General features: G+C 32.6%; 1 protein-coding gene across 18 annotated transcripts in view; it reads right to left on the bottom strand.

Annotated features, from left to right (window-relative positions):
• Window positions 1–27,695, bottom strand: part of LOC145260523 (MAP/microtubule affinity-regulating kinase 3-like) — a 416,290-nt gene that overhangs the window by 375,914 nt on the left and 12,681 nt on the right. For 17 of the 18 annotated variants that reach the window (XM_080118713.1, XM_080118712.1, XM_080118708.1 and 14 more), the window contains exon 1: window positions 15,553–15,952. The exons of the other annotated variant lie outside the window; for it this stretch is intronic. In XM_080118713.1, the coding sequence (XP_079974839.1) occupies window positions 15,553–15,567 (15 nt within the window). In that variant the 5' untranslated portion in view covers window positions 15,568–15,952. Of the gene's footprint in view, window positions 1–15,552; window positions 15,953–27,695 lie in introns of those variants that run through there. 18 annotated transcript variants of the gene reach the window in all.

Consider the following 27,695-nt stretch of genomic DNA (forward strand, 5'->3'; position numbering starts at 1 on the left):
AAAAAATGCAAGAATTTATTTTTGCTTTTTTTATATAAATAAAGCATCGTAACTTGTAACAATAAAAATAAAATAATTTTTACAGGAACATTACGAAAAAAGCCCCTAAACTTCATATTAATGAATTCGATATAACTCGAAGAAAAATGAATTTCTCGAACTACCGATATTACCAATGAATTAAGTATTGTTTTTTTAACATATTCACACAAAAAAATTATAATTGCAAAAAATATTTCTACTTTTTTTTTTTTTTTTTTTTAATTACAGGTTTCACATAATTTTTATATGCAAGATTTTAATAATTTCCTTGCTCGCAAGAATGTGAAACTTTCGGCGTAACATATTTGTTATATAATATTAAACAATAATTTAAAAAAAACTAATTTAAAAACAGGAACATAGAAAAATAATTAAATTAAAAAATGGAAAAATTTATACAAACGTTCAGAATAGGAATATATGGATGCGCGTCTGGGGGGGGGGATATCACACCCCTTCCTCCCTTTTAATTACATGACGTCATTTTCACAGTCTTTCGACTGGCTGAAATTTTGGACCTCCGTATATTCCGTGTTTAGAAAACTTTAGTTTGTTGCGTTTTGCGAACGGCAGAATCACTCGGTTTTGGGCTAATTAATTTATATTTTGTACAAACAAGGTGTTTTATTATTATTATTATTATTATTATTATTATTATTTAATTCAATATTTTAGGACTTTACTAATTATCTTTGAAATAGACCCAGAAAACTAATATTTATCTTTTAAAGGATTTTTACAATGAATTTATTTAACTTCAAAATGTAGCTGAATTGAAAATATTTTTCATAACTTTCTTTTTTTTTTTTCTTCACGTGTACAAATATTTTTTTCCTTTTGGAAATTAAGTTAATCTTAATCTTAATCTTTCAAATACAATCAAAAAGTAGTCGGAAACCTAAAAAACTAGGTCCCCGCTATCGTTGTCCGCCCATTTTTGCCCATACCTAAATCCAAAAATGTAGTTGTATACGCATTCAACGACCCAGATTCTATCAAAATACAGTCAGTCCAATACAATTATGCGATTTGTACTTTTACAATTTACATTGCAAGTTAAGATGTAATAAAGTAAAAATATTCATTGATTTAATGTGGGGGTGGAGGGGTGTTGACACTTTCCGAAGAAAGAAACAAAATGGGTGTCAGAGTAGAGGTTTATATAAAAATGGAAACTAATTAAACGAAAGTAAAACGAAATGCGAAACTAACACACTACTCAAGCTGAATGGACCTGACATTTTTATATTTGCATTTATTTATTTATATCAAAATAAAAAAATTAAAAAGCAGTAACAGTTTTATTTATTTTAATTAAAGGTATTTATACCAAATATGGACCAGGATTGTTCAAAAGATTTTTTCTTTTTTTATTTTTATAAAAGGAAAACAAAAGCAGTTTTAGTCCAACCCTGAAGTGGGCGTCTCGGATTACATTTTTTTCTTTTTCTAGAATTGAAAATGATACTTATCCAGAATATGAACCGTGGTGTGTGTGTGTGTGTGTGTGTGTGTGTGTGCATACTAAGTTTTAAATTTGGATTCGTCCTCCCATGTATCTGTGACTTTAGGAAAAGTTTGTTTTTCTAACAGTTAAACTAGAAAAACAAATAAGTTCTTTTTTTTCCTTTTAAATTGATATCAAATGAAATCTTTATAAATACTATTTTACATCGTTACATCCGAATTTGAAATGTTAATTGTAAAACTGCAAATGATCGTTGACCGTATTTTGAAAAGAATTTGGGACGCTGAAAACGTGCACAAACTCTACACGCACCTTTCTTTAATTGTTATGTTTAATAAACAAAAAACTGCAATCACGGTCTGAATAACGTTCACTATATTAGTAGCAGCTTTTTTTTTTCTTTTTTTGCTAAATTGCAAAAAGTCACGACAAACTAAAAATGAACAATTAAATTTTTAGACGACCTTGCAGCCTTCTGCCCGACAGTCCAATTTTTACTTAAAAAAATAAACAAATGCTTGTAATGAAAATAATTTAGTTCATAAAAAGGACCCCTACTAAAGTAATAAATGAATAAATTTCAATATTGACAGCAATTCATGAAAAAGAAATTCATTCTAAATTTGACTCCTGTCAAAGTAACCTACATCTAAAATTCTAAAATGTCAAATGTTTAGACCCAAAATTGGCGGAGGAGTTTGGTAGAGTCTGCAAAGGTCAACTGTTTCAACTTTGACCTCTTGGCAGCCAAATTTTCGCCAGAAAACTGATTAAAAAGCTTGTTTTATGTAAAATTTCAAATGTTTAGACCCAAAATTGGCTGAGGAGTTTGCTAGATACTGCAAAGTTCAAATCTTTGGAACTTTGGCCCCTTGGCAGCTCAAATTTTCGACCCAAACCAATTAAAAAGCTTGCCTTATCTCTGAATACACTTAATGCAAAATTTCAAATTGGCTGAGTAATTTGGTAGAAATCACAGGTCAAATTTTTTAACTTTGACCCCTTAACATTGATTTTTTTGGGGTTCAAATCAAATTAAAAAGTTTGATACAGGTCCAAGTAATTTGCATTTAAAATTTTAAGTGTTTAGACCGAAAATCGGCGGAGGAGTTTGTTAGAGTTCTTAAAGGTCAAATCGTTGAACTTTGATCCGTTAACAGCGAAATTTCTGTCCAAAAACTGATTAAAAATATTTTCCCAAATCTCAATAACCCTTATGTCAAATCTCGAGTCTCTAGACTGAAAATTGACAGTTATTTGGTCGGGAAATGTAGACACACAGACATTTTCACTTTTATAGATATACTAGTATTTCAGCCCAGCATTGCCCGGGTGTTCAGAGGTGTGTGTTGTGGAAAAAAAAAAAAAAGTGGTAGTAGGAAGGCAGGCTCGAACCCGTACTGCGAAGGAGGAAAAGAATGGGAAAAAAACGTGACGTCTTCGCTGTTACGACCACTGTCAAACTGGAAGTGACGTAGGTTTAAATTAAGGCTAGACAATCGAAAAGAGGGGATGACTTTCGAAAATATCGTCGAAAAAAGCAACCCCCCCCCCGTAGAAAAGTGTCGAGTTGAGGGTGAAGAAAATGTTTTTAGCCAATTTTTCGGTATTTATCGTCTGAAGGGTCGAGCTTCAAAATGATACTGATCTTGTGAAAATCCGTCGCCTCTGTCGAAAGTTTTAGGCAGACAGGCAAACATACATATAGACATTTATATATTGGTAGCTCAAATTTTCGATCCAAACCGATTAAAAAGCTTGCCCTATCCCTGAATACACTTTATGTCAAATTTCAAATGTTTAGACCAGAAAGTGTCTGAGTAATTTGGTAGAGACCGCAGAGGTCATATTTTAAAAAACTTTGACCCCTATTATGACCCCTAACATTTATTGTTTTGGGCTCAAATCAAGTTATTAAGTTAGATCCATGTCCAAGGAACCTATATCTAAAATTTCAAGTGTTTATGCCCAAAATTGGTGAAGGAGTTTAGTAGAGTTCTCAAAGGTCAAATCGTTGAACTTTAACAGTAAAATTTCTGTCCGAAAATGAATTACAAAGTCTAGAAGTGTAAGCCATGTTTAGTTTCAGAACAGTTTCCGATGGTTCGTTGTTCTAAACAAGTCTTGAGAGGTGACTGGTTTACAGTAGACAGTTCCACAGAGCAAAAGATTCTTACCATGCCGAGACAGAAAAAACATGCGAAATTGCTACAGAAATGTACAGAAATTTATGGAGCAATTCTGGTTTCTGATTGGTTGGTAGCAGAACGTGAATTAATTCGATTCATCAGTTCCTAGCAGCATCGTTTATAAATAGAATCGCCCGACTGTGTGGGATCATACCCCATTATAAGTCCATTGTGATGGGATGTGTCTCCTAGCGGCTTCGGCTGCAGGGAGACAGGGTAGTACACGTCAAGGATTCATCACTTGACACTCAACCCAACAGGTGAGGGGCCGGGAACCAGCCCAGCACCTGTTGGACTGAGGTACGCCGCCTGGGTAATACCTAGGAGGTCCACCCTCCCAGGCCTTGCCACCGGGCTTTCCGGTGGGGCAAGTTTATTGCTTGCTGCCTGAGGCGCCCCGACCAGGGAATGCCGACGGGGTTACTCAGGCAATTTTTAAGAGTGCCCCTCCTTTAGGGGAGCCTGCGGGGTTCCCACTTTCCAGGCCTTGTGCCAAATATTGCCGATGTGGGTGGCAATTAAATAACTACCCCGTTATGAATAAAAAATATTGCAACACAAAGATTTTCCCAAATCTTCATACCCTGTATATCAAATTTCGAATCTGGAGATTAATAATTGACAGAGTTATTGCGTAGGGAAATGTACACAGACAGACACACACACACACGCACACACACACTTTTACAGATATACTAGCATTTCAGCTCGGCTTTGCCCGGATGTTTGAGCAAAAAAAGAAAAAAGAAAACGGTCAGATTTTTTAACTTTTACCCCTATTATGACCCCTTAATATTTGTTTTTGGCTCAAATCAAGTTATTAAGTTAGATCCATGTCCAAGAAACCTATATCTAAAATGTTAAGTGTTTAGACCCAAAATTGGCGAAGGAGTTTGGTAGGGTTCTCAAAGGTCAAATCGTTGAACTTTGACCCCTTAACAGCCAAATTTCTGACCGAAAACTGATTACAAAGATTTTCCCAAATCTCAGTATCCTGTATATCAAATTTCGAGTTTGTAGACTGAAAATTGACAATGTTATTGCGTGGGAAAATGTACACACACACACACGTTCACTTTTATATATATAATAGATAAAGAGATAAATTATTCTTTTTGGGTTTGTTTTACTATATACATACATTCCAAAAAGTTGTCAAAAACGGCATATAAATGTTACCAAAGGCAGAATAAGTTACTTTTCTACCTAACTGGATGATAAGTTTTTAGTGTTTTTATTTAATGTAAAATGTGTATTCGGTTTGGAAAACAAGTAATGTTGAACGCTGTGGGAGAACAAGAAAAGATGGTTGCGATGTCTCGATAATCACTTTAAAATAAAAGAAAATCGTGGTAGAAACCCACCCAATAAATGTCATGGTAACATTTATTGGATGGGCTTCTACCACCATTTTGTTTTATTTATACAACTAACACCTTTTTCACCTCAAACAAGACATATTGCCATTTGGACGTAAGGAGCTACTATTAGGGACCATAGGAACTATTCAAGGAGATGAGCGAGATGTCAGTTAGTGTTTACATTCACTTTTGCAGGTTAGTGCAGTCAGAGAAGCCCAATACAGGGAGGAAATTCCCAAATCTAACAGGAAAAAAAAAACTATGAGAGTAGAAGGTTTTACGGCAACTGCAAATCTCTACTGTGAAGGGGTCGGATTTTGCTACTAGGTTTATTGAAGGTATGTACTATGAGAGGGATACAAGTGCAAGAAGTTTGTCAGAATACATTCTATTAAAGTACTTTTAATGTTGCTTTAATCCCTCTTTAATAACTGATTGGGTGAAAATAGATTCCAGAGCTGTCAATTAAGAATTTAAGAAATTTAAAACCTGTTTAAATGCTTTTAAATTCTTGAAAATTTCGAGGAGTCACAAAGTCACGCTTTTTTTTTTCTCTCAACTATACATGCAAGATGCTTGTATTTTTTCATGAAAAATCCAAAATGCGTTCCGGCAGATTTAGTTTCTTTTTTTAAATTTTGTATTGTTTTACAGTTTTTTTTTAAATTTATTTAAATATTAGATTAATAGTAATATGAACATATTCCGAAACCCCTCTCTATCCACCAAAAAAAGTTCAGATTCTACTTTTTTTAGGCAATTATGCATCACTCTGACAAATTTGACACAAAGAATAATTTTAGAATTAGGAATCATAAGTTTAAAAATATAAAACTGACATAAAATGATCCCAATTTCGTTTTACAGTAGTTAAGCCAGTTTTCTTTTTTGCTATGAGAAATTCTGTGCGTTTTCCTTTTTTGTTGGGGAAGTGGGAGGGGGGGGCTACTGTTTTGGCAATTAGATGTGGTTTTACAAGGTGTTTTGTTAGGGGTCATAACCACTAGAACTTGGGGTAAATGGTAGAATGAAAGAGGTGGGCTCTTACCATGCATACTTAGAGTTACTGTTAGGATCCTCCATTCTAAATTCGGTTGATGTGAACGGTGGAATCCCAAGATCCAGCCTCGTTCTGGGTTCAGGGAAAAGTTAGGTTATGTCATACTCAGTGACCGGTGTCGAGACAAAAAAAATTAACCTTTTCAACATTATATGAAAAGTAACTAACCTCGTGGAACTGGTTAATTTTTGAAAAAAATTATTTATATTTGAACTGTTCAATTTTTGAAAAAAATTATTCATATTTGAACCGTTCAATTTTTGAAAAAAATTATTCATATTTGAACCGTTCAATTTTTGAAAAGATTATTTACATTTGAACCGTTCAATTTTTGAAAAGATTATTCATATTTGAACCATTTAATTTTTGAAAAGATTATTCATATTTGAACTGTTTAATTTTTGAACAAAAGTATTCATATTTGAACGGTTTAATTTTTGAACAAAAGTATTCATATTTGAACGGTTTAATTTTTGAACAAAAGTATTCATATTTGAACGGTTTAATTTTTTAAAAAATTATTCATATTTGAATAATTTTTTAAAAAATTAAACTTTTTAAAAAAATTATATTTAAACTGTTCAATGTTTTTAATTATTAATATTTGAACTGTTGAATTTTTTTAAATTCTAATTCTTTCCACGGTTTAATTTTTTCCAAAATCTAATTCTTTGAACTATTTTTTTTTTTTTTTTAAATGTTGTCTAGTAATAAATGCTCGAAAATTTTTTAAACTGCTACTTTCTTTAATCCTTTTTCTGTTGTTCGAAGTTAACAAGTTGACATTTTATTCAAAGGGTTAACTTTTTTTGCGTCGACACCGGTGTCACAGAGTATGACGTGAACTATTTTTCCCTTGAACTTAGAACGAGGCTGGATCTTGGGACCCCATCCGTTCACAATAAACGCTGAATTCTAAAATAGTTTTTTCGGATTTAGCAGGTGCTTACAAATTTACCATAACACACAAAAAATGATCACAATTTTATTAAAAGAGGTTAAGTACTTTATCGTTTTTTAAATCATTTTGTAGATCTTAGTACTAAGATGTTTGCCTCTAATTTACGAATATCTGGTTCTTTTCTAGAATTGCAGCAGCAGAGCAGCAGCAGCACCTGCGAGAAATACTGTTTTCTTTCAAACCACACTATTCGACTTGTTTGTTGCGAACTTAAGTCGCCTATTCTTCTGTATCATCCAATAACCTTTTTTTTTTTAAATACATGCTGTCGTCTATACAATGTTATTTTATTATTATTATTTTATTTTTATTTTTTTTTTTTGGTATTTACTCCGCCCTCGAAAATTCCTTTAAAATTATCACGCTAAGAGGTTTTCGAGGTCGCTGAAAACGAAATTAACGTTTAAAATTACGGCAAACAAGTAGTTTCCAAGATATGAATAAATGTTAGTTTTTAAAAAGTGGGGGATCGCTTTTCTATATTAATCTAACGTAAAATGAGCACCGACTTTGTGGCCACGATTGGGGGGGGGGGCTTTCTTTCCACCCGCGTAAAATCCTTTAAAATTACCATCAAACTTAAAATTCCAGGAAACAAGTAGTTTCCAATATATGAAGAAATGTACTCACTTTATAGTCACACCCTTTTTTATTTATTTTGTTTTTAAGGGCCGGGGTTTTTCGTTCTTTTTTTTTTTTTTTTTTTTTTTTTGAGGGGGATATTCAATTATAGAACTTGTATAGTTTTTTAACAGGTGCTTATGCAGTTTAATTAACTGTTTTGAGCAGAAGAACTGTTTGATATTTTACAAAAATTCTGTTTACATTTTGTGGGAGGCGGTGGAGGGGCGGGGGTGTTGTGGCGGCCGCCGCCCCCCCCCCCCTAAAAAAAAGAAAAGAAAATTTCTTGGGTTTGTATTACTGTACACAGATTCGAAAAAGTTGTCAAAAAACAAATATATAACAAATAAATGTTATCAAAGGCAAGATAACTTATTTTTCTACCAAACTGGATATATTTTTCATGTTTTTATTCAATGTAACATGTTTATTCAGCTCGAAAACCATACAGTGTTTACCGATGAATTGGAACATTCAAGATGGCGTCTTATTCTCTCTTTAACACGGTAAGTGTGGGAAAAGATGTTATAAATAAAAAACCGGATAAAATACTGTTAAAAACTCGCTCAATATATGTTACCGTGACATAGGTTGACATATATTCGGCGGGTTTTTAATAGTATTTTGTATAGTTTTTTATTTATAACACCTTTTTCCATACTTACGGTGTTAAAGAGGGTGTGAGACGCCATCTTGAATTTTCGAATACATCATCGGTAAACACTGTATGTTTTTCGAGCTGAATAAATATGTTACATTGAATAAAAACACAAAAAATATATCCAGTTTGGCAGAAAAGTAACTTATCTTGCCTTTGATAACATTTATTTGTTATATATTTGTTTTCTGACAGCTTTTTCGAATCTATGTGTACAGTAATACAAACCCCATTTCTTCATATCTTGGAAACTTGGAAACTACTTGTTTCTTGGAATTTTAAAGGATTTTCCGAGGGTGGAAAGAAGTCCCTCCCCCCGGAAAAAATCCTGGCCAGAAAGTGGGTGCTCATTTTACGTTAAATTAATATAGAAAAGTGATCCTCCACTTTTTTAAGACTAACATTTCTTCATATCTTGGAAACTACTCGTTTGCCGTAATTTTAAACGTTATTTTCGTTTTTAGCGACCCCGAAAACCGCTAAGAGTGGTAATTTTAAAGGAATTTTCGAGGGTGGAGTTGGAGTAATTCTTCATATTTACCTTCTTTTTTTTTATCGCATTGTTTCAGACAGTGATTTTATCATTTGTCACGATTCCTTCTAAAGTTGGTTTAAAGCCTTTAAACTTTCAATTCGAAAGTGATTTCTAGCTAGAACTGAACCCAAATCGAGTTATTGTGAATATTTTGTATTATTGTTAAATTACAAACTACATTTTTAGGCGATTGCATACTGAAAAAAATATGGCGGAAAGAAACACATACACAAATATTTTAGAATTTATTGTTGAATCAGTTTAACCCCCCCCCAAAAAAAAAAAAGTCTTCTTTTTTTTTTGCTATGAGCGATAAACAAAAAAAAAATACAGACTTTTTTAGGGGAGCTACTTTTTAGGCGTTTATACGTCGTATAATCGCCTAAAAAGTAGCTCCCCTAAAAAAGTCTGTATAAAAGATCGTATAATTTATACGATCTTGCCAGATAGACTTAAGGTTAGTGGTGTGTGGTGGTGTGTACTTATATTATCGTGCTGAAATAACGTTATTTAGAAAGCCATTCTTAACATGAGGGGGTTTCGTAATTATTCTGTACTTTTACCTAACAATATAATAAAAAAGGATATTGTAAAACTTGAATCTAACTTAAAAATACTATTTAAAAAATAGCACGGTAAGAACCCAATTTTTTAAAAATATCTAACCGTTCTAAAATGTTAGGGTTCTGGTGTATTTAAACAGTACCAGATTCCTGGTCTTGGAAAATTTAGGTCACGTGATATATTTCGGGCGGTGTAACGAACGTACCCCCGTCTGAAATTATCGGGTGTTATTTTCTTAATAGATTAAAAATGAAAAAGAAAAAAAAGAAAAAGAAAAAAGGAGAAAAAAGGAAAAAAAGAAAAAGAAAAAAGGAGAAAAAAGGAAAAAAAGGAGAAAAAAGGAAAAAAAGGAGAAAAAAGGAAAAAAAGGAGAAAAAAGGAGAAAAAAGGAAAAAAAGGAGAAAAAAGGAAAAAAAGGAAAAAAAAAGGAGAAAAAAGGAAAAAAAAAGGAGAAAAAAGGAAAAAAAAAGGAAAAAAAAGGAGAAAAAAGGAAAAAAAAGGAGAAAAAAGGAGAAAAAAGGAGAAAAAAGGAGAAAAAAGGAGAAAAAAGGAGAAAAAAGGAAAAAAAGAAAAAAAAGGAAAAAGGAAAAAGGAAAAAAAGAAAAAGGAAAAAAAGAAAAAGGAAAAAAAGAAAAAGGAAAAAAAGAAAAAGGAAAAAAAGAAAAAGGAAAAAGAAAAAAGGAAAAAAAGAAAAAGAAAAAAAGAAAAAAAGAAAAAAGAAAGAAAAAAGGAAAAAAAAGGAAAAAGAAAAGAAAAAAAAGAAAAAAGAAAAAGAAAAAAGGAAGAAAAGAAAAAAAAAACGAAAAGGAAAAAAACGAAAAAAAAAGAAAAGAAAAAAGAAAAAAAAGAAAAAAAGAAAAAAAAGAAAAGAAAAAACAAAAAAGAAAAACAAAAAAAAAAGAAAAACAAAAAAAAAAGAAAAACAAAAAAAAAGAAAAACAAAAAAAAAGAAAAACAAAAAAAAGAAAAACAAAAAAAAGAAAAACAAAAAAGAAAAGAAAAAAACAAAAAAGAAAAGAAAAAAACAAAAAAGAAAAGAAAAAAACAAAAAAGAAAAGAAAAAACAAAAAAGAAAAGAAAAAAACAAAAAGAAAAGAAAAAAACAAAAAAAAGAAAAAAACAAAAAAGAAAAGAAAAAAACAAAAAAGAAAAGAAAAGAAAAACAAAAAAAACGAAAAGGAAAAAAACGAAAAAAAAAGAAAAAAAAAAGAAAAAAAAAGAAAAAAAAAGAAAAAGAAAAAAAGAAAAGAAAAAAAAGAAAAACAGAAAAAGAAAAACAGAAAAAGAAAAACAGAAAAAAGAAAAACAGAAAAAAGAAAAACAGAAAAAAGAAAAACAGAAAAAAGAAAAACAGAAAAAAGAAAAACAGAAAAAAGAAAAACAGAAAAAAGAAAAACAGAAAAAAGAAAAACAGAAAAAGAAAAACAAAAAAGAAAAAAAGAAAAGAAAAAAAAAGAAAAACAAAAAAAGAAAAACAAAAAAAGAAAAACAGAAAAAAGAAAAACAGAAAAAAGAAAAAAGAAGAAAAACAGAAAACAAATCCAAATACAAATTATGATGATCAAACAAAACAAAAGGAACTTATGCAGAGAATACAGACGTTGGCGTCCTGAAATAATAACGTTATTATTTAGAAACCTATTCTTATTATGGGAACATTATTCTTAACTGTACTTTCACCTAACAATTTAACAAAAGATGATGTAAAAATTTAATTTAACCTGAAAACCCTAAAACTATTAGTAGTAAATGGTGTAACAGGTGTACTGTAACAATGACCTTACCCTTCCCATGTTAAGAATGGGTTTCTAAATAATGACATTATTTCAGCACGATCAGCACAGCATAAGTATTTTTGTTTTGTTTATTCAATATAATTTGAGTTTAATTGTTTTCTGACTAAAAAAAAATCATAGCATCCGAACATCAAACAAGGGTACACCGTCAAAAAATATCACGTGACCTAAATTTTTAAAAGCTAGAAATGTGGTACTGCTCAAATACACCAGAACCAAAGTTAGAATGGCCTAAAAAAATCGAGGTCAATTTAACGTTACATTTATATGCAAAACTGATCTCCCACTTTAAATCCTAAAATATTTTTTTCTATGCGTCGACTTTTTCATGATATTCACATGTAATCGCCTAAAAAGGTAAAATCTTTTTGGGAGGGGGGGGGGGCTGGGGGTGTTAATCTCCAAATTTACCGGCTATTTTTTGCGCTTGTAGAGTAAGGAGAAAGCGTTTCACGAGATGTGCCACTATTCTGAAAATGAGGAGAGAGAGCAGAGCATGCAGTAATGCATATGAAAGAACCAAGTAGAAGATGAAAAAAAAAAAAAAACGCAACTGATTAGAGAGAAACTTGAGTAGAGGAGAGATCCTCCCCACCTGACAAGTGGGGGGGGGCTAAAATCTACAAAAACCCTGCTATTTATTGTTCTATACAACAGATTTTGTCTGCTTTAGTTGCATATGCAATGTAATTATCAGTTAAAGCAGAGAGAGAGAGAGAGAGGGGAGAGGGGGAATGGTAAAGACAGTTTTAGGTGCAGAAGAACTTAAGTTGGCCATTCTTATGCTCTTATAGAGAAAAGAAAATGATTGTAAAATGGTTGCAAATTGTCTGCAACTCGTACAAAGAGAGGCGGTTTCTTTTGTACGTTTAAAAACGGGTCTTATTTAGAATACAACCGAATTAAAAACAAAAAATCTATATGGTATGGGACGCATCCGCAACTGAACGAAAATGGCATATTCCAAAAATTACGTAAATTTATCAAATTTAAAAGGAAGCAAAAAGGCAATGTCTTGTTACCCTATCTTACAAAAAAAAATAAAATAAAAGCGGGGCCAGATAAGTCTACAATAATTCAAATTTGCGAGATCTCACTTGTAATGCTAACAATTTTGCAATAATCGCTTTTAATCGTTGAAAAATGCTTTTCTTTATAAAAATAAAACTACTTGATCAATTTACGTGATTTTTGGAAAATGGCATTTTCGTTTCATGATGGGTACGTACATAATAAAAAATAAATAAAATCTGTAGTTTTTTTTTTGTTTTTGTTTTTGTTTGTTTTGTTTTATTTAAATTAGGTTGAATTCTGAATAAGAATCATTTTCATACCATACACGTCCAATCATTTCAGCTTTCTAATTAAAGGTCTTCCTATGAGGGTAAAGTTAGATAAAACACGGATTCCTGAGATGGAAAATGAGAGAAAAAGAAAAAAAAAACTTATTTTCAATTGTTGCATTACGTTTATTTTAGTAAATTGCTACTTTTTTTTTTTTTTTTTTTTAGTTTATTGATACTTTTGCAGTTTACGAACCGTGCTATTTTTTTTTTTTTCAAGTTAAATTCGAATACGTACGTCAAAGATCTCTGTATTTTTGTTATTTCAAGTGTAATTCTAAATAAGCACCCCATTTTATTTATTTATTTTTTTTGAATAACACAAAAGAACTAATTACAAAACAAAAAAGAAAATCAATGGTGCCAATCTATCAGTAAGAATATTTTTGTTTCATTCTTTTGCGGACTGTTATCCTCATCTTCATAGTTATTGTTTCGGCCAATTCATCCTCTGGCCTTCTTCAGATCATTAAGGAAAGGCTCATATTTAGAATTCAACCGAATTAAAAACAAACAAAAACATCTTTATGTATGTATCCTTTACGGAACGAAAATGGCATATTCCAAAAAGAGGAGTTGGCCGAAACGCGGTAAAACAACTACCAAATCTGCAAAAGAGTGAATACACAGCTTATGAAGCCTCATTTCAAAGGATTCCAACAAATATAATATATAAAAATATCTTTGTTTTCTATTTTTAATTCTAGTAATCCGTGTTTCATTTTGCATGGTTACCTTTCGGCTGCTGTCGTAACTTGTTACCTGATTTTACAGAGCTAATATTCGCAGTCAATGGGGGTTCATCTACACAAGCACCATGATTTTTTTTTTTTTTTTTTACTGAAAAAAGTAAGGTCAACCAATCTAAGAGAGCAGGGTTTATAATACTGTGTTTTGCACTACCCCTAATGTTGTGTGTGTGTATATATATATATATATATATATATATATATATATATATATATATAGGTATAAGAAAGTCAGCTGTAAAGGAATCCAAGGTGCTTCTCTAGAATTTAAACCGAATCAAACACTATTGCCGAACTAAACCTAAAAACTTGGGTTAGGTGAATTACAATTGAATTGTATTTTTGTTTTGTTTTTATTTATTTTTTTTAAATAGTTCGGTTCAAATTCTGTACAAGTACTCGATTTAAAATCGATCGTTAACAGGCGTGAATCAAGCTGAAAAATCTGCTTTTTAGATCGTCGATCAGGAGGTTAGACGAAAACATTCGAGTGATATATGGTTTAAAAAGAAAAAAACTAACTGCACTGTCCACTGGGCACTGGTCATGTCGAGTTTTTCTGTTTATGGCATTCCAAACCAGACCTAAAAATAACTTAAGATTTCATTTTTTTTTTTTTTTTTTTAATCTAAAGCGTAATTTTTTTTTTTTTTTTTTTACATATGAAAACGCACTGCAACCGAACCGAGAAGTAGCTACTAGCTATTTTCCATTCCAATGTTATAAATAATATCTTTATTATTGACATAATTTGTAGACATTTCACTCAATCTTTTTTTCTGGTCTAGTATCTTTCTATTATATAAATCATAAAATATTTAAAAGCATTTATTTTTAATAATTACAGTGAAAAATGTTTTTAAATTCTTGTAAATACTTAGCAAAGATTTGTGTTTTTTAATAAATTCTAGATAAACTAACTTTTTCGCGTGCTTTTTATGTCTTTAATTTCCAGTGAAAATTTTGCACTAATAAAAAACTTGTAATTGGGTCAACTCCCAAAACATCATATTTAATTTGGTATAATCAATAAGTCTGGAGATAAATTAAAATCCAAATTTTTGGCAACTATCCAAGTGCTTTAATTAAAAGTTAGCATTCTCGTACTTTTTTTTTTTTTTTTTTTTTGCCAAATAATTGGGGTGTAGTTCGTGTACGTTTTCAACGTCCCAAATTCTCTTTTCAAAAGACGTCATTCGATTTGTAGTCTTAAAATTACATTGTAATTTAAGATGTAATTTACAAAGTAAAAATATTTAAAGATTGGCTTAAATATCGATTGCATTATTAAGAGGGAGAACTTAGTATTTTGTCTGTTATTAATTATTTACACACAAAGTTTTACATTTTAACCTATCGTCCTTGTATCTTACTTCAGAAGCAAATATTTTCTCATTATTCAGTGTTTTTTTTTTTTCTTAAAAGTTAGTAAAATACTAATTCCCCTATTTTATTGTTTTTAGAAAAAAAAAAGCGTTATTAAATTAGATCTTAATTTGCAGTGTAATTTTAACATGTATTAAATCGAATAATTGTCATTATATAGTGAGGGTATTTTTCATAAGAGAATTTAGGACGCTGCAAAGCCAACACAACCATTGAATAATCGCAACAGAATGACGTCTTTGGAAGACAGAATTTAGGACGCTGAAAGCGTATTACAGAAACGAAGAGTGGAATTACACCCTTTTTTAATGGTTTAATGTACTTTTATCTTAGACGAAGAATTTTTTTTAAAGTTAAAAAATTGACGAGCTGTAATTTCCTAAAGAAAAAAAGGAGAGATGTTTTTTTTTTTGTTTTTTTTAAATGCCTAAAATTTGTTTAAGTAAAAAAGGGGGAGGGTTCCATGCACTGGTTGTCCAACCTGCAAAAGGTGTGTATTCCGAAAGCCGTTCTTAACATGGGGAGATTGAAAATAAGAAAATACCTTTCGGAACAAACACCCCCCAACCTCCCCATGTTAAGAATGGCTTTCGAAATAAACACCCTCTGCAGGTTGGACAACTAGTGCACTAGTGCAGTGTCCAGTGACCAATATATATATATAAGGTTATGCTCGGTCGGTCCGCCCATTAGAAATGAATGAAGACTTTTCGACAAAACCGCTCTCCTTTCTTTTCCCTTTTCTTCCGTTTCATTCATTAATATTTCAAGAATGTCAGTCGTCGTCCCCCAACCCCTCCGACCAAAAACGAAGCTTACCTTCTTGCGCTCCATGGTGCGTACGGTAATAATTTAAGGTATTCAGTTCTTGTTCGGGCCAAACGGGTGTCCATATGCGAACCCAGGTACTAGGATTACCACCACTGGCAACACACGGTTATTATGGAGCAAGAAGAAGGAGACATGTCAGAGAGAAGAAACGAGTGACAACTCCTTCTTCTTCGTCGGGAGGAGAAGAAGAAGATGGATAATAAGAATAAAAATAATAATAAAAAAAATAGAACAAACAAATCCATTCACTGCTGACAAGTGAAGACGACGAAGAAGAACGATCTACGATCGACTGTTTTATATTTATTTTCACTTCAAGAGATGTAGGGAAAAAAAAAAAAAAAAAAAACGGCCCTCCCTCCTTATTTTCTCAAGGTAAAACAATATTAAAGGTAATAAAAATAAGATAAAATAGAAGCTCGAATGGAGTTTCTCAGCGATTACCTCCACTTGTTTTCCCTCCCCTTTCCTTTCCTTCCCTCTCTCTCGTGAGCGAGTGATCAAAAGACCATGAAGACGAGGGGGTAGCTAAAAAGATTACAGTGAATGATTTATATATGTAAATTCAGGTGTGAGAGAGCGTGTGTGTGTGTGTGTATATATATATATATATATATATATATATATATATATATATATATATATTCATTTGGGTCTCTGATGAAGTGTTTGGTCAATACCATTCAACGAAACACGCGTAAGACGTACCATACAAACAATAAAATAATAGGAATGTTATATAAATATAAATTGTGTTATTGGAATTGTTTACTAACGATATATGCGCTCTGAACGTGCAAATCTATTTTTATCGAGCTTAAATAAGTGTGTCAGTTTAAAAAAATAACTTTATTGAATATATGCATTAGAATTATATACCTTTCACTATCAAAACGTATAATATATATATATATATATATATATATATATATATATATATCTTCTATTATATAAAAGGAACTATGTGTGTGAAAGAGAGAGTTCCCTATAGACTCAAAAACGGCTCGGCTAATTTTTATGAAAGTTCACACAAATATACTTTATATATCTGACAGTGTTCTTAGACAGGTTCTTTAATGGAATGACAAATCAAAAAAATTAAATCAAAGAAGGAACAGGCGGTTTTGACCAAAATTAACACTTTCATAAAGCTTAACATCACAAATGCATTGGAGAAGTTTTATTACCACACAAGCAGAAGGGTCTGGTATATAAAATCAACAGTAGGTTCTTTTATGTAACAGGGGCACATTCGAATTTAATGCTCCTGTTTAGAGCACAATTGAATCATGAGACTTGATTTTTGCATTCAAACCGTTATATATAAAAATAATTTTATAAAATCAACAATAGGTTCTCTACAGTGCAATGTAGACTACAATGTATTGTGGATTAAGTCATTGCAGGGAGACGTGAAATTTCCTCCTAGTGCACCATGATGGGTTCCCAACTAGAGAAGGCAATCAATCGATTTGATTGAAAAATGGGTGAGTTCAAAGATTTTGATGAAAATAAAAATATGGGAGTGCGAAACAGAAGCGATGTACTTTTCCTGCAGTTGGTTTGCAATGAAAATGGCATCTAAGGTGCTTCCGCCTGACACAAAATGGAACTTAATTTCATTGATGTTTACTATCCCACAGATGTGTGCATTGAAGATATACAAGAACAGTTCATTACCTTGTCAGTAAGCTGCAGCGGTTGAAAGCCTTCCTCTAGTCCTTGCAGAGGTTGAGGATTTAGTTCAGCTTCCAATCCTCTGAGATCTTGCTCTCATGAAAAGCTGTCTCATCTAACTACTTCACCAACTCAATTCCTTCTTTTTCAACAGCTACGAGGTGCCTTTAATAAGTTTCAAGATTTTTTTCGTATGGGCACTTCTATTGATAAGTACACACATGAAATTCTAGTTCCTTGTGATGTAATTTCCTCTGGCTGCAATGCACTTGTACCGTTCCAACAATTTCTGGAAGCCTTCTTGTGTGAGTGTGTCAATGACCATTGTCACAACCTCTTTTATCATCTCAATTATGTCATAACAACAGCTTCTAAGGTTTTTCTGGAGCCTAGGGAATAACCAAAAGTCACAAGGAGCAAAGTCTGGAGTGCAAGATCTTAATGAGCTCAACCATCTCCCTGCTGTCACGATGGCTTTCTTTCTGATCTTCTCTGAGCACCCTTGGGGCAAACTTTGCGCAAATCTTCCGCATCTTCAGTTCCTTGCAAATAATTGTGTGTGCAGTTCCCACACTGACATCAAACTGTGCATTTATTGTCTCGAAAGGCACACAATGGTCCTTATCCATGAAATTTTATATGGCCAATCAACTCTGGTGTTCTGACTTTGTTACTCTTCCCACACCTCTCATTGTCCCTAACAGACTCCCTGCATTCCTTGAATCTCTTATACCACTCAAAAACTGATGCCCAATTAATGCAAGGTGGGCCAAAAACAGTCTGAAGCATTCTATACGTTTCTGTGGCATTGTTTTTCAAGTTTAAAACAGAATTTTATTGCATATCATTCTTCATAGTGTCCTCATATCCAGATTGCATTTTTAAAATTCACCATATGTGGCAATCAGGCTTTAGTAGGGTGTATTCCAATTCCTGTTTTAGCTGTTCATTTGAACCTGAAATCATAAAAATTGACCAGTCATCTCATAAGATGTATAGCAACAAAATACTGAATTTACAAGCGTTTACAACAATTTTAAATGCCTGTACAAAAAAGTCTGGAAACTTATTGAAGGCACCTTGTATCTCGATGACAATGCCAGACGGATTAGCAGCTTTGCTATTTTCATCTTGTGGGTGAACCTGTGAACAAACTCTGCAGACACGTGAGGGGGAGGTACCTTAAGGTACCTTAAGGTACATCAAATCTGTTGCCAAGGTCGCTAGAAAAATGGTGGGATCCTTCTATCTATCCAGTAGATATCTACCTGCTGATGCAATTCTCTACCTAGATAAGAGCCAGGTATGTCCAAGGATGGAGTATTGCTGCCACATCTGAGCAGGAACTGCTACAAAGAGCTTATTCTCCCTTGAGTTCAAAATAGATTTCGTAGCTTAATGGAGGATACACTTTTCTCTTCCCTGCAACCTCTTTCTCACAGAAGATACGTTGTGAGCCTGTTTTCATGGCAAGTGCTCATCTGAGCTCCAATATATGGTACCCCCCCCCTCTCGCCAACCTTTCATGAGAAACACTCTAGCTGAAAATACTATCAATAATTTCCCCCACTCTTTATCTGTGCCTAAACCTAAATGTAGATTCCATGAACAAAGCTTCTTTCTTAGAACTTCATACCTATGGAACTGTCTTCCATTTTCCTGCTTTTTAGCTGATTACAATATGGTTGTCTTCAAGTCCAACATGATCCGTTCCCCTTAAGTAATCTAATTTACCAAATTTACACTACCAACGATTCCTATGATATTGTTCCATTGTGTTTAGTTATCTTTCTTACTAAAATGAGATAAAATTGTTAATTCTTTTATTTTTTTCCATGCGTACCTATTTTACCCCGTTATTATTTTAGTAAGAACAAATTATTATTTTGTTATCTTTTTTACTAAAATGAAATAAAACGAAATTAAATATCTTTTTCATAATAGGCCATCAAAAAATCACTTTGGTTCAAATTCTGTAGAAGTTATCAACATTTTAAAATGCTTGACAAATATTGCTTATTGAGGTGGAATTTGACAATACTGGTAGAAAATTACATTTTCGGACGATTTTTCTTTTTGTTCTAACTCACTAGACTTGACACTACTTCACTTGGAACTTTTCATCCCCTTGGATCTTCAAAGAAAAATTCAATATTTAGAGATTTGAAAAGGGGTGCTCAGTTTCTGAATTTTGGTCCATCGTGGTCACAAAAGAATGAATATTATTTTATTTTGCATATTGTTTACTATATTCTCCTAACTAGGCCGAGTTCACACTGAATCTCATACATTTTTTTTGTAATTGTATCTAGTGTAGTTTCTGACTTTTAGCTAAGATATGCACTTATACACTTCTGTAAAGATTTTATTTTATATAAATAGATGACTTACATTGAATATATTTATTTTTTGAAATGTATTTTCCTTTTTCTCATGAAATGTTTTTTTTTATTCTGTATTTATTTTTTAGAAAATTTAAATCAACAAAAGTAGTGTCAAGTTTATTGAGTTAGAATGAAAAGAAAATCGGTCGAAAATGACAAGTATTGTTAAATTCCACCTCAACAAGCAATACTTGTCAAGCATTTTAAAATGTTGATAACTTCTACAGAATTTGAACCAAAGTGATTTTTTATGGTGGTTAGCCTATTACAGAAAAGATATTTACTTTCATTTATTTCATTTTAGTAAGAAAGATAACGAAATAGCAATTATTTCTTACTAAAATAATAACAGAGGAAATATATCTTTTTCAGGTAATAATAAAAATAAATTTCGTTTAATTTTGTTTTTGAGTTCTGGTTCGGTGTTTAAGTTTGATGGACGCAGGCAATTTTTTTTGCAGTGATTTGGCCAGGGTATTCCGATAGTCACATTTACCGTATGTATAGTAATAATATGTAGTAATAAATAGCTTAAAATATGATTATCCGCTGACACATGTTTTGTCATCTACAACTCATCATAATTACTGAATCTAGTGAGAGACGAAATCGGGACCCTATGGTTAGAAGCCTAATCCTCTTTCTGGCTATCTGGTGCAACTTCTGGATGTATCACGTTTTATGTAGATGTTATTCATTTGTTTTTGTTTGCGATACTTTTGAATGAATTCAATTATTTATACGAAAGTGCATTTACTTAAATGCAAGTTGGGAATAATTTTTCCTTTTACCAATTTGGTACCCCCCCCCTCCGAATGGAGAGCGGCATAAATGTTGTTTAAAATATAATTATCTACTGACATATGTTTTGTCGTCCACAACTCATCAGAGTGGCTGAATCTAGCAAGATTCGAAATCGGGATCCCATAGTTAGAACCCTAAGCCTCTACCCCTGGTCTATCTTGTGTGACTGCTGGATGTATCGCGTTTTATGTAGATGTTATTAATTTGGTTTTGTTTGCGATACTTTTGAATGAATTCAATTATTTATACGAAAGTAATAAATAGTGATATTTACATCAAGAAATAAAATAGGTTTAAATTCCTAAAATTCATACTAGAATTGTCCGCAAGGACCCATAGTGGCGTGGTTAGTGTACTTGGAAAAATTCAGTAGTAAGTCATCTTCTTTTGAAGGTTGAGGGCTTAATCCTCAGTGTGAGTGAACTAATACAATTGAAAATTACTTAAGACTTCTACCAACTCATGGCTGACAGAATGAGAGCATGTTACCACAATGAATTAATCAAAATGGTTCCATTTGAATTTCTGGAAGATTTCCGAATTCGTCAGAAAATTTCCAGAGTTCGACAAGACACACCTGAAGAATGTCAGATCTTATATCGACGAAAATATTGTGAAAATGACACTTAAGATGAAAACTGTTCTTCAAATAATACGAATAATTAAAAAATTCAGAAATGTAACATATAATCTATCTGTGTTCGTTGATTTTCAGAAAAATAAGTTATCAATTCAGAGACTTTCTTAAGCAGCATGTCGCCAATGAGTAGGTATTTCCTCAGCATCACAAACCTCATAGTTATAGCACCAACAGTTCAAGATGAGAGTTTTGGTGGCAGGAATTGTGAAAATTGTGCTTATAAAGGTTGCTACTGATAACTGACTTTTGTAGGTTTTTTGGTTGTTTCTTTTATATAAGTTTCTAAGTTCACATTAGCTTACTATTTTGACACAGACTTATATTTTTGGGGTTTGAAACGATTTGAGTTAAGACATACCTGTGAAGAAGTGACAAGAAGAGTAAATCTAAAGGAAACCCATAAAGAAAAAAGGTAACTTATTCGAGTCATTTGCTTTTTGATGTTTGTCTAAATCATGTTTCGGTTTTACTACAAATTTTGTCAGAAACACTTCAAGAACTTTTCCACCCAACACTCGATCAGCTGCACATCAGCAACACCTTGCTCATACTTGTTCCTATGCCAGTAGAATTTGTAGCAGGAGTTTTTGCCTGTTGGGAGCCATGTTTAATTTGGCATTAATCCACCAGCTCATCTGTGTTCTCGAATACTACATAGGCCAACCCTCCTTCTTGTTACAATTTCAACCAGTTCACTACACCACTTGTTAAGTCTGTCCACATTTCAAGTGGCCAATCTAAACTGGGTACAGTGCTTGGAAGATTTAATGCAATGACTCGACCCTGCTTCCCACACCCAAGTGGAGGCCAATCAGAGACGTTACTGGCTCAAAAATATCTTCTAGCACTGTCTATACTCAAAACTATTAAGATTTATCATAATAATTGAAGTAAGGATTTAATACTTGGTATGATCTGCCTTTTTTCCCAACTCAGAAATTTCAACATATGAGGATCCACCATTGTAACACATGGGCTGAGTACCTGCCATTGTCCTCTCAGGGGAGAATCGCCCAGATCAGTTTGTTAATGTGTGTCATTGGAGCCTATGCTAAGCAGTTTATTTTTTCTTTTTTTTTTAATCTTATCAAGGCTCAAAGGCCACTCGAGGATAAGAGTTAATGAGTGTAAGGTGGTAGTGTAATTGTTAATGGTGTAAAGTGTAAATTGCATAGACTTCGATTATTTATGGAGACGGCTCAACAAGAACTTGTTTACATTGGATTTGAAGGCTACTATGTTGTATTCAACCATGAAGCAGACCAGTGGAAGTGTTCCACAGGCGGCAGTTCTGATGCTTTGTCCATGGAATCTGTGTTTAGATTTAGGCACAGATGAGAGTGGGGGAAATCATATATAGTGGTTGTAGCTAGTTGTGTTTTTTGTGAAAGTTTGGCAAGGAGGGACCATAGATTGGAGATCAGTTGAGCACTTGCCATGAAAATAGCTATAGAGCAGAGACAGGCTTGCGAGGTCTTTTATGTGGGAAATAGGTTGCAAGGAAGAGAACAGGGCATTACCTACTAGATTTTGAAGGCGGTTTTGAACTCTATCAAGACAGGATAGGACATGCCAAGGAGCTCCTGCTCACCTGCCCACCTACCCAGATGTGGCAACAGTACTCCATTTTAGGGTGAACCTAGTTCTTATACAGATAGAGGATTGCATACTGGAGTTTGATGCATCTCATAACTTATATTTATAAAAGTGAAATTGCGTGTGTGTGTGTGTGTACATTTCCCTACCAAACTACTCTGTCAATTTTCTGTCTACAGACTCGGTATTGAACATAAGAGGTATTAAGATTTGGGAAAATCTTTTTAATCGGATTTCCGCCAGAAATTTAACTGTCAAGGGGTCAAAGTTCAACGGTTTGACCTTTGAAAACTCTACCAAACTCCTCTGCCAATTTTGGGTCTAAGCACTTGAAATTTTGGATGTAGGTTACTTGGACATAGATCAAACATTTTAATTTGATTTGAGCCCAAAACAATAAATGTTAAGGGGGTCAAAATTGGGGTCAAAGTTAAAAAAAGGTTTAACCTTTGCGGTCTCTAGCAAACTATTCAGCCAATTTTGGGTCTAAACATTTAAATTTTACATAAAGTGTATTCAGACATGCAGCAAGCAAGTTGAAAGAGTTGACCTGTGCAAACTCTACCAAACTCCTCCACCAATTTTGTGTTTAAACACTTGAAAATTTAGATGTAGGTTACCTGGACATGTCAAACTTTTTAATATATATATATATATATATATATATATATATATATATATATATATATATGCACATAAAGTTATGAACAGTACATAGGGCCCGAATGAAGCCGGACTGAACTGCTAGTGTATATATATATATATATATATATATATATATATATATATATATATATATATATATACTAGCAAAAGTACCCGTCATTGACTGGGTTCAAAAACAGCCTACAGAAAATGGACTCTGATTTATGAAACTATGATAGGTTATGAAAAAGAAGGGTTATAAATTTGGGTTGAATTTGGGAGTATCAAAACCAAAGCAAAATATGATGAAAGTAAAAATAAAATAGATAAACCCCATAATTTATTATATCATACCTGTTCACACTGAAACACTTATCACAATATTCTGTGGATCTATATTAAAAAACCTTGTTAAACTTTGTGACATATTTACATACTATGGAGATCAGGTGCGAACGAACACCCCATAATTTTATTATACCATATTTCTCCAAACTGAAACATAATTATCAAAGTATACTTACGCAGATAGATATGAAAAGTCTTTATTAAAGTTTGTGCTTATTTCCATTCTACGGAGGCCAGGCGTGAATGCAGACCCCACAATTTTATTATACCATCCCTATTTAAGTTAAAACATACTTATCAAAGTATTCTTATGTACATCTATGTCAAAAACACTTGTAAACGTTTTTTTTTTAATTTTTAAATTTTTATTTCCATACTTTGTGGACCAGGCACGAACGCAGACCCCACAATTTTAATGAACCACCGTTCTGCCAGATCAAACATACCCATTCCTGTGTCTCGATGCATCTTCTATCATTGCATGTAATCAGTTTTTTAAAATAGTCAACCATATAGAAGCCTATTCGTGACCAGACACACACACACACACATCCAGCTTTATATATATATATATATATATATATATATATATATATATATATATATATATATATAAAATAAAAATATAACACGGAAATTACATAATTGTCGATGCAATAATTTATTTCAACCTTATGGTATTTTCAAGCATCTAAACTAGACAATTACATTTTTGATACTGAAATAAAGAAAGAAAAAGAATCGGGCGCCGACCGTCAAAAACCAGGGGCCCGATTCTTTTTCTTTCTTTCTCCTGGAATTATTTCATTATAACACTATATATATATATATATATATATATATATATATATATATATATATATATATATATATATATATATATATATATTATTATCGATTTTCTTGTTTTTTAAATTGCTCAATTTATTAATATTGAGCTTGCTTTTTATTATCTCGTTAGGTTCTAATATAAAGATAATATTTACGTTTATAATATTATATATGTTCAGGCAAATGTTAGTAAATAACATGAATAGTTTTATTTATTTATTTATTCATTTTTTACTAAAATAATGTTATTTGATAAACTTTCTCCTGAATGAAAACATGCTATCCAAATGCACACACACACACACATATATATATATAACTAGATAAACTTTTGAAGATCATAACAGAACCGATATCCTGCTCTCCAGAATGGGTTAAAACATTAAAAATGAGCAGATATAAAGTGTTTCACTTTTTAAAAATTTATTGGTGTTTTTATCAGTTTTATTATATATAAGCTAAAAGAAGAACAAAACAAGCCAAAAATTTAGCTAAATCCCATTATAAATTTATGATAATCCAATGATTTTTTGGTGTGTGTAATGAGTTTTTTTCATCCTTACTCTCTTTCCATACCCGCAATTTCTCCCTTTGTTCCTTTCCCTTATAATAAATACAAAACGGTGCGTGTTGTCTTCATTTCTCAGTCGGGCAACAGACCTCTAACAGCTTACTCATTTGAAAAGGCCCAATTTGGTTGAAATAAATTTACAAGATCTGGCTAAATTTTAGGTTGTTGTTTTTGCTTTTACTTTTTACTTTAATTTTGCTCTGCTATGCATTGAGCTATCTCACTTAAGATTTACTACAAAAATTGCTCTATCCTTTGCGGTCAAATGCACACACACTCACACACATACACATCAGATCACCAAAGTTAAGCAACATTGAGCCTGGCTAGTACCAGATGGGTGACCATTCAGGAATTCTAGGTACTGTATGTGTTCTCCGCTAATCTCGGCATTGTTTCCAGTCATCCTGAACCTTCACTTGCCACTGATATTTAACAATGCTGACTTAGATGAGGTATGGTTGGAGATTGCGCAACTCTTACCACAAAAATTCCATGCACAGGTACTCTTCAGTGGGTATCAATAGTCTGTCAAGATTGTAGAAAGCTACCATATATGTTATTCTTAAGCAGATAATTTACCCCAGAGTTTTTGTTTATTATGGCAAAGTCGGTATTCCATACTTGTAGCGTTAACCATTGACACCTATATTAATACCCAATCCTAAAATGACCCCTTTTGGGGCGAAGGAGGTCATAAGGCTTTACATTAATTAATTTTTTAAACTTTTAAATTTTTTCTTTTTATCATTTGATCATCACTTTCACGTCAGTAATCACCATAATACCACATTTACTCTATGCGCTTTTTTACTTAATATACCTTCAGTTGTTTAAATTTAATGCACTAATAAATATGAGGAAAAAACGGATGCGCAGATATCTAACACAATGGCAGACACCTTAGAAAACGACCTCCTGTCCATAGTGGAATAGGGCCGAAAATGGATAGTAATATTTAATGCTACTAAGACGAAACTGTTTTCCTTTAACAATTACAAGAAGCCCCCTCAATCACTGATAGCCATGACTAATAACACTCTATCTGAGAGCTCATCGTTCAAACTCCTCGGCTTAATATTCGTAGACAATATCAACTGGAATAAATACATTGAGGACACTGCCAAGGCTGGTGCAAAAAAGGTGGGCTCCTACTAACATGCTAGAAAATTACTCACACTTGAGGGTAGCCTGTATCTTTACAAAGCTACCATTCGACCATGTATGAAATATTTTTACCACATCCAGGCTGGTGCATCCAACACTAGTCGCTCCTTCTTAGAGTTAAAAAAAAAGAGTTTCCAATTTAATAACTCCCGCACTATAAAGCAGCTTCAACCTCTGTCCCATCGCCACACTGTCACATTGTTTTGCTTATTTTACACATACTTTAATGGAATGTACTCTAATGAACTCATTGTAGTTGATGTACCCACTCCTGCAAACCCATTTAGCAGCAAAATCCCACCTCTTCACTGTAGAAGTATCTAGATGGCAGAAAGCCTTATACTCTAATAGTTTTTTCCCTAAGACTGCTACACTTTGGAATTCCCTTCCTGTTACCTGCTTCCCTGACTGTACAAACATGCAGAAGTTTAAATGTGATGTGAACAGACACCTTGCTCATCTCCTTACATATTCCCATGTAGACATGGTTCTAAATAGTAGTTATTTATATTCAAGCAGCAATATGCCTTGTTTGCGATGAACAAGAATAAAAAAACAAAAATTATTTAATGTGATTGACAACCTGGATGTGCCAAGTTCGAATCCAATCAGTTTTATCCTGCCTCATTCACTAAAGGATGTGGACAATCTATGGCATCTTTCATTTCTTTCATTTAATTTAATATTAAAACATACAATCGGTCAACTTGTAACAGAGCGTCACGCATATGCAAATGCCAAGCCATGTGTGAAATGACGTCAGGGTAAGGAAAAGGGCCATAAAAGGAGAGAGAACATATTCGAAACAAAGTTCAAAACGATGTTTGAAACAAAGTTCGAAACGATGTTCAAGAGGACAGAGGTCAGACAGAAGGAGCATGATCACGTTTTATTCGGCAAAGTACCCAAAAACAAATGTAATTGTTAAAAACAAAAAAGGAGTTGAGTTATTACTTGTCCTATGTTCCTTGTGACGTATTCTGCTACAACATGTTGGGTCTTGGTGTGTCAACGTGTGTAATGGTACAAATCTCCGTGTAGATAAAGGCAAAACAGACAAATGCATTCAACGTTTTAGGTGAACTTGATGTATAACAAAGTATAAGTTTTGAAGGAGAATGGTCAACGTTTGTGAATTTTTGAGATAAGGATTGGTTATTCGTATTATTTGGATTCATCAGACTACTGTTCTCATTTTGAGTGTTATTTTCACACTCAAGATGAGAACAGTAGTCCGATGGATCCAAATAATACAAGAATGTTCAAATTGAAATGTTTATTGTGGAAATGAAAGAAAGAAAAGAAAGGAATTAAAGAGAAATGTTTATAAATCTCATACTTATTCCAGATGCTATCTTCCTTCCAATTTTTGGAAGTAACTTCGATAAGAGTGTATTGGGATTTTATAGCAAGGGCAGATTTTTCTTTCTACTAATTCCTGTGTTTTTGAGTTTTTTTTCTTTCTTCA

Source organism: Euprymna scolopes, chromosome 36 (assembly GCF_053919585.1).
Source record: "Euprymna scolopes isolate OS-2025 chromosome 36, ASM5391958v1, whole genome shotgun sequence".
NCBI classification, from domain to species: Eukaryota; Metazoa; Mollusca; class Cephalopoda; order Sepiida; family Sepiolidae; genus Euprymna; species Euprymna scolopes.